This window comes from Humulus lupulus, chromosome 9, assembly GCF_963169125.1.
Source record: "Humulus lupulus chromosome 9, drHumLupu1.1, whole genome shotgun sequence".
Lineage (NCBI taxonomy): Eukaryota > Viridiplantae > Streptophyta > Magnoliopsida > Rosales > Cannabaceae > Humulus > Humulus lupulus.
Window position 1 is genome coordinate 167,261,095 of NC_084801.1, and position 8,317 is coordinate 167,269,411.

Here is an 8,317-nt window from a genome sequence, read left to right on the forward strand (position 1 = left end):
AATTTCCCTCTGGTCTACATCATTCCATTGATGTAGTGGAAAGTGATGGTTCTAATTTCCAAACCCTTGCTGACATTGGGGTTTAAGGTAAAGAGTAACAAAATGTCTAATGATTCAAATATTAAAAGGCAAACGAGTTTTATAGATTTATAAAAGAAATAATGTATGCTTGTGTATATATAATCCACAATTGACGATATGTACTAACCTTCACCTATGGTAAAAAAATCAGCTTTAATTAAGTAAAAACTTATAGTTTAGGCTATAATCTTCACGTTTGTAATATAATGATAAAATCTAGAAGCAGCAAAGGAGTCACAGAAAGCCGACTCGGGAACATCCGGTTCGGATTTATGTCTGAATACTTGTATTAATTAAACCAACTCATATCCAACCAGATACAATGGAGAGAAGAAGCAAGTACCAAAATTGACAAAAAAAAAAGAGGGGGTTAAAATAAAGTATATGAAAGGAAAAAATGGACTCATCCTTGAGACTCAGCACCATTTGTTGCATCCATTGGTGTAGCTTCTGCTGCAGAGTCCTCAGCTTTCTCGCCCTTCTTGCCTGCAATGGTTTCATGATTATTAACCACTAAAAAGATTTTGGGTTGGTTCTTATAAAGATGAAACAAGATTAGAAAATTGGGTTAACAATATTGGCACATCCCAATAGCTCACCTTTCTTCTTTTTGCCACCACCCTTCTTCTTTGACTTTGTGGCCAAAGCCAACCAGGATTTGATTTCAGGATCCTCTACTGTCTTGGTTGGCTGCAGCTCCTGAAGAGAATGGGATGTGATTCGGTCTGATCCGTTTGGCATTAGCAAAACTGTGAATTTGATGTGAGCAACCAAATCACCTGTCCAAGAAGACACCAATTAAAATTGACAGAACTAAATATCAGGCTCGTTCCAAGTACCAACACTTTCTTTTAGCCAACTCTTACCAGGCTTCTCATGGAGAACAGGATATGGCTGCAAAAGGTCGTGGTTAACACACTCCACTAAACCCAATCTTGCACGTTTCTCTTCCAACGCCCTGTTGAACAAAATATTCAGGCATTTATTAAGAAAGAAGATAACACCAGTACAAGAGACAAAAATATGAAGGAAAAAAATGAATAAATACAACAGTCTCAACACTCCGACTGACCTGGCAGTGAAAGGCATAATTGGAAACTTCTGGTTAATTTCACTGAAAATAAACCTAGAAGCTTTCATCTTCAAGTGATAGCTCTTGTCAACTGCTCTCTTATAGATAGTCGTTTGCTTTTCATCCAATAGCTTAGACTGCAAGGTTTTAAGAATAAAATTAGGTGGGAACAATATAGAGATAATGTTGCAAAGGTAAATTGAATGGGTTCATCTTCATAGCTCTACAAGCACCACCAATTACCTTGCCATCACCCGTGCTTGTGACTATATCGATTGCATAAACCTCATTCTCCTCAAATTCAGCATCATCTACTCTCGTATCAGGGCTGGATACACTCAATACAACCTTGTTTCCATCTATCACAAACTGCTTCAGCTGGTGGCTAAGAACACCTTCAACAATTTTGCAGTCATAAGCAGCAGCAACCTTCTGAATTGCTTCTGTTACGTCTTTGTTCTGAACGAAAAACAAAAAATAATATTATAAAAATCTGAAGATAAACTAGAAAACAACAAAACTCTTGTGATGTACTAAAAAATCGTAGGAACATAAACAATAATGTACAGAACAGAAAAACATATGTGGTAGAAAAAGAATAATAACCATTTAAAGTACAGGCAACAGAAAAAGGACCATATGTAAAATATAGAAAAAATAAAAAAGCAGATTTATTGGCTCAATAATAAGTTGAATGCATGAAATATGACTACAATAAAAGTTTAAAAGTCTATCATGTGAGACAGAACATGCAATAAAGACTCAACCAGACAAAACAAAAAAATTTAAATAGTGACATACCCCAATCAGAGTAACTATGACAAAAAGCATCACTTCGATGATGGTCCATAGCTTTTCATAAACAATCATCATTGGGAATAAAAAAGAAATCCACTTCCGAGTTTACAAAAAATAATGCTATAACTCGTTACATGTTAATTATGTGAAAGGGTGGGAAGGGAAGAGAAGAAGGAAATGTACTATGCTTCTTTACAAGATGCTTGAAAGAACAACATTTTTTTACTAGAAAAAAAAAATGTGTGAGATGCTCTATCAGTGTAACTATGACAAATATAGCTTCATCGGATAAAATCCATAGCCAGTAATAGTTTCATCATGTAGAGATTGTGCTGGAACATAATCAGAGTTCAAGTTCTTTACTAAGGGCAAGGAAATACTCCAAAGCCAAACTGAACAACACAGTAAAATGTAGCCCAAACAAGGTAAATGGATTTATCAAAAAAGAAGTCACCCAAAAGCACTCCATGCATTGGCCGAGAATAATATAGGCAACAGGGAAAAGAGGTAATCAAAAATAATTTGATGACCTGGCAAAGTTGCCATGAAACACAGTTTCACATGCAGATTGACAGAAGAGATAATCAAAAATACTAGTTGAGAAACACCTAAGAATATTAAGGGCACGAAAATAAGACAACCAAACTTAAGAATACATTACACTATAACAAAATGTGGCACAAACAGGTAAAACGGATTCTACAATAAAAAATTAAGTCTCCGAAAAAGAAACCCATGTATGGCCAAGCATAATATAGGCAACAGGGAAAAGAGGTAATCAATAATCAATCGATGACCTGGCAAAGTTGCCATGAAACATTGTTTAACATGCAATTTGGTTTAAAAAAACTATATTAATACATGTCAATAAACACTTGCAAGATGTGACATGAACAAAACTTGTAATCATGTCAATATGCATTGACAACTACAACAATCGTGTAGAGATCATGTTAAGAAGTGTACAAGTTCGACATCTTTAATTAGAGCATGGAAATACTACAAAGCAGAACCAAATAATATATTACACTAAAAGAAAATGTGACACAAACATGGTACACGGAGTCTACAATAAAGAATTAAATCTCCAAAAAGCATCACATGTATGGCCAAGTATAATATAGGCAACAGGGAAAAGAGGTAATCAACAACCAATTGATGACCTGGCAAAGTTGCCATGAAAAATAGCTAACCATGAAATTTGATAAAAGAATCAAATATACTTGTTAGAAAACACTCGACACTTCTGAGAAAATGTAATGAGAACAAAATATATGATCTTGCCAGCATGCACTGCCAACGACAAACATCACCTAGGGATCATATTAAACAGTACACGACTGTCACATCTTTACCAAGGGCAAGATACTACCAAAAGTCAGACTGAACAACATATTTTGCTCTTATGAAAATGTAGCTCAAACAAGGGTAAACGGATTCTAAAATAAGAATTAAGTCTCCGAAAAGTATCCCATGTATGGCCAGCGTAATATAGGCAACAGGGAAAAGAGGTAATCAACAAATAGTTGATGACCTGGCAAAGTTGCCATGAAACATAATTTAACATGCAATTTAAGAAAACGTAGAATTTACTTGAAGAATCAACACTTGCGACACTGTAACATGAACATCTATTATCATGCCTACAACCAGTGACAACCAAATTGTTCTTCCTAGACAATAAAAACAGACGACCAAAACATATGTAAATCAACACCTCCAAATTGGAATAAAAAACATTTGAGAATTCCCATCAGAGTAACTATGACATTAAAAGCTACATATGGATATAGATCCATAGCCCCAAAAAATGTTCATCATAAGGGGATCCTTACATTTAAACAAAATCCTTGTAAATGGTATAGTACAACAAGATTAAAGAACATACCAAAAGTTAAAATCAAGAACAAATAATACTAGTATGTCATGTTGAAAATGATTAAAAAATAGGTAAGAAACAGGCACAAGGAAAGGCAATGTCAAACAGGTCTCAAAATATTAATTTAATGGCAATGAGAAAGATCAAAGACTAAAAAGTCAAAATTACTTCACAGCAAAAGTTACTATGCCAATAAACGCTCAATTACAATTTCACAATTACTCAGTAACAATATCAAAGTAGAACCAGATTCAAGAAAAGTAAATAAAAAACTTACATTTTTTCCTGGCCTTACAAGCCTCAAGGCAACTTCAGCAGCAGTGTTGGCAGCAGCAATAACATCAGCTGCTCTTCCTGTCACTGGGCCTTCGTGAAGAACATGTGTATGTGCGACTACGGCAATGAATCCATCTATATGGCAGCCCATATCACTGCAACAGTAGAAACCCCATCATTTTTAGTTGAAACATCTATATGGCAGCCCACATCACTGCAACAGTTTATAATATTTAATTGTTACCTTCTACTATAGCTAATGCCCACTTCACAAATAAATGTTTGGTTTAAACATATTATTAATAACAAAAATATAAGTCTTGGGTGAAAAGACTTACATTTTCAAGATATCACCTTCTTCCAACACTGACTCATCACTGGCAAGAGGTGAGAAATGGCAAACAGTATTGTTCACAGAGATGCAAGTTGGGAATGCAACTCCTTTTTCAATCTTTTTCTTAACATTTTTGTACATGTTGCCAGTCTGCCTATAAACAATAAATAATTAAGATCATTAATCTCCTCATTTAATAGTTGAAAAAAAAATTACAAAGAAATCAACTCAAACCGTAGGTCAATGTAAACTTACTCTCTAATATATGAATCTCCTTTCTCACATAGATCCACAATCTTGGCCTTTGGCTTACATTCGGATAACACTAGCTGCAAAGCCTCTGCAAAATTTTCACAATATCAAGTTAAGAATGTATTCACAAATCAACTAAGAAAAAAAAAACCCACATAAAAAAAAAACAAAAACAAAAATACCAGCTAGTTAATTTCTTTTCTTTCTCAAATTAGTTCCTCGAACAGCATACAAGTAAGTTACATAACAAAATACATAAAAGAGTGAGAGAAACAGAGAGAGGGGTTTACTATTGACAATTTCAGCTGCGCCCTTGTACTTGGTGACGACCTCAGGAGAAGAGAGATCCAACTCCTTCTCCTCTCTTTCATCATCCGACATCGTTACGAAGCTTTGAAACTAGCAACGACTGTTGAAAACAAAGCAAAAACAATCAACATAAAGAACTATACACTATCAACAAGAGCGAGAGAGCAATCAAATAATTCGATAGACAATCGTGCGAACTCACATGAAAGAAATAAGTTTGACGGCGAAGGAGAGGTTGAGTACTGGGTATGTAAGCTAGGGTTTAACAGATAGAAATGAGAGAGATAGAGAGAGTGTGTGAGAGTATATGTAAGAAAGAAAGGAATGAAAATGAAAGGTGGCTTGTAGCATTAGGGTTTCAACAATCGGCGGTCTTTGCTTTAAATAGGACTTTCTCGTTACACCATCCTTAGCATTGTAGGGTTTTATAACATATCCTTTCCCTATGCTTTATTTTCATGTATAATAATTGATTTTCATTTAACTACACTTAATTAATATATCAAATAGGAATAATGATATTTTCCAACAAAATATATATCATAACATTACACATAATTATCAGGTATGGCTTTTTAAAATAAATAAATTTGATTAAGTGTCACATGTAATGATTACTTATATAAAATACTATAAAATATAACCTCATTTCGCATAATCCATGATAAAAATATATATTTTTTGAGATTATGTCATAGAGATTCATTTTTACACTACCCGTAAAACATATTCCATGTATCAATACATGAGAGCGTCTTCAGTATAGTTTTTTTTTCATAATGGTATTTTTTCTTTCTTTTTTTATAAAATGTTTAAATTATGTATAAAAAAAATTTATGTTTTGTGTAAGGGTTATTCTAGCCAATTAACCGTTGGGATACTTTATTTTTAAAAATTAACTTTTAGACCTCATGTTTTGTCAAAATGTTAAAAATATAAATAGATAAATCGATTATTTGAACACTATATTTTGGCTGATTGCATGTTTTAACTCTTTATTTTTTAAAATTAACCTATGAACCATGTATTTATTCAAAAGCTTAATATTTTTTAAAAAAAGTAATTTTTATATAATTTATATTTAATAGTAAGCGTTCACACTATTTTGAACTTTCTATTTTAGCCGATTACCCATTTGGACCATTTATTTAAAAAAAAATTAACTTGTGAACCTCGTGTTTTCTTAAAATGATAAAAATAAGAATATATAGATAGATTATTTGAATCACGTGTATTTTGGTCAATTGCTCGTTTGGACATTTTATTATTAAAAACTGACTTTTACACCGTATCTTGTCAAAATATTAAAAAAATAAATAAATAAATTATTTATTTATTATGATTAGATATAGATTTCTTTAATTCACATCTATTATAATTGTTATTGAAATAAAAAAAATAGATGATAGATAGGATTTTTCTCTCAATTAATTAATAACAATAAATTAGAAAAGTATAATAAAAAATGAGAACAAAAATAATACCAAATATTCAAAATGGTAAATATATTTAGGGTTTATACTTTTTTGGACCCTGTGTTTTTTCTCATTACCTGTTTAGACCCTGTGTTTTGACAAATTACTTTTTGGACCCTATGTTTTGTAAAATGGTTAAAATAGAACCCTAAACTCAATTTTGATGAAGAAAAAATTGAATATAACAACACAGTTTTTAAGCAGAATGATTTTATTTTTGTTTTGAATTGTTAGTTTGGTAAATTATTTGTGATTTTAGTTGAGAAAACATTGACCAAAATCGGGTTTAGGGTTCTATTTTAACCATTTTACAAAACATAGGGTCCAAAAATTAATTTTTCAAAACACAGGGTCCAAACAAGTAATGAGAAAAAACACAGGATCCAAAAAAATATAAACTCATATATTTATATAAAAAAAGAATGAAAAACAAAATAGTCCGAAAATCTTAGAGAAAAAGACCAAATATTCAAAATGGTAAAAAAATCTATATAAAATAAGAATGAAAAACAGAAAAGCTAGATAAAGCGTAGAGGAAAATACAAAAATGGGGTTCGGAAAATAATTTGAATAAATGTTTATTATTATTAATATTATATTTATAATTTAATTAAATAAATATCATAATTAAATATCTAAAAATTATAATTCAAATTATATATGTTGTTTAGATATTGCAGATATGTTAAAATACCACAATACTATCTAAATATACAGATATATTCATATATACGGACAACTAAAAAAAGAATGAGCAGAAAGTCTTATATTTTATTTATATAGATGCTATCAAGTTGGTCATTTCTTTTATGTCAAATAACAAATTTATCATTGAACATGTTCATTTAACTAATTTTTTAATATTTTAATATATTTAACTAACAAATATATTCTTATAAATTATTATTATTCTAAAAAGTGATAAAAATTCTAATTAATAAAAAATTGACCTTCCAACTAACCATTTATTAATTTGTAACGACCCAAAATTACTAATAAGGCTTAAGGGCATTGATTAGTATGCTGGGAGGGCACAATTGGAAGTTATATGAATTAATGTTGAAATGCATGATAATGGTGCAAATACATGCTTATATAATTATTTGGATTAATGTGATGCATGACTATGTGTATTAGTATGCATGTAGATCCTGATTAGGTTATAAGAGTATATTTGTAAATTTGGCCCGTTGAGGGCATAAATGTAAATATTTGTGATAAATTGTTGAGACCACATTATTATGTGGATATATTTGTAGCTTGTGACTCGAGGCGATCCTAGCAAGCGGTTTAGCGGGAAAGTCACAGCGAGGATTTATACCCGGCTCGGGGTAAGTCTGGGGGTACATCTGGGGATTTAGAGAATATACTGGAGACTATTTGTTATTGAGGAAAATATTTGGTGATTAGTTAAGTGTCGATATGTAAGTGGAAATTACTAGGGACACTCGAGGAATTAACGGGAATTGGGAGTAAGTGTCTAAAATGCCCTTGATGTGTTTTAAGACTTGGGAATTAATGGGAGGGCAAAAGGGTCATTTGATTGGAAATAGATAAGTGTTATTTTGTCTTTAGTTTTAGTGGAGGCTGTAGAAAGTTTCAGAAGTTAAAAGAAAGAGAAGAGAATGAAAGAAAGAAGGAAAAACATGGGACTCTCTCTCTCTCTCGGTTTGGCCATATCTCACCATTCTTTGTGAGTTTTGGAGCTGGAATCCCAGAGTAGGCTTAGGTTGGAGCTTAGGGCTAAAGACTTTGGTGAAGCTAAAAGAGTTAGTACGGAATAGCCACTCAATTTGAGGTAAGTTTCAAGATTTCCTGATGTGTTTTTCTGAGTTTTATTG

At 31.9% G+C, this 8,317-nt stretch overlaps 1 protein-coding gene across 1 annotated transcript; it reads right to left on the reverse strand.

Annotated features, from left to right (window-relative positions):
- Positions 1-256: 256 nt before the first annotated feature.
- LOC133800984 (ERBB-3 BINDING PROTEIN 1) lies at positions 257-5,363 on the reverse strand. The gene is made up of 10 exons (XM_062239106.1): positions 5,204-5,363; positions 4,983-5,101; positions 4,696-4,780; positions 4,445-4,594; positions 4,108-4,261; positions 1,397-1,612; positions 1,154-1,290; positions 948-1,039; positions 681-860; positions 257-567 (listed from the first exon to the last, which is right to left on the reverse strand). The coding sequence occupies exons 2-10, from the start codon at positions 5,071-5,073 to the stop codon at positions 485-487; spliced, it is 1,188 nt and encodes a 395-aa protein (XP_062095090.1). The 5' UTR covers positions 5,074-5,101; positions 5,204-5,363; the 3' UTR covers positions 257-484.
- Positions 5,364-8,317: the final 2,954 nt, after the last annotated feature.

Coding starts and splice junctions, on each gene's coding strand:
- LOC133800984 (XM_062239106.1), bottom strand. CDS start 5,073: ATGTCGGATGATGAAAGAGAGGAGAAGGAGTTGGATCTCTCTTCTCCT. Junction 4,595..4,695: donor GGAGATTCATATATTAGAGA/GTAAGTTTACAT, acceptor TATTGTTTATAG/GCAGACTGGCAACATGTACA. Junction 4,262..4,444: donor GAAGGTGATATCTTGAAAAT/GTAAGTCTTTTC, acceptor CTACTGTTGCAG/TGATATGGGCTGCCATATAG.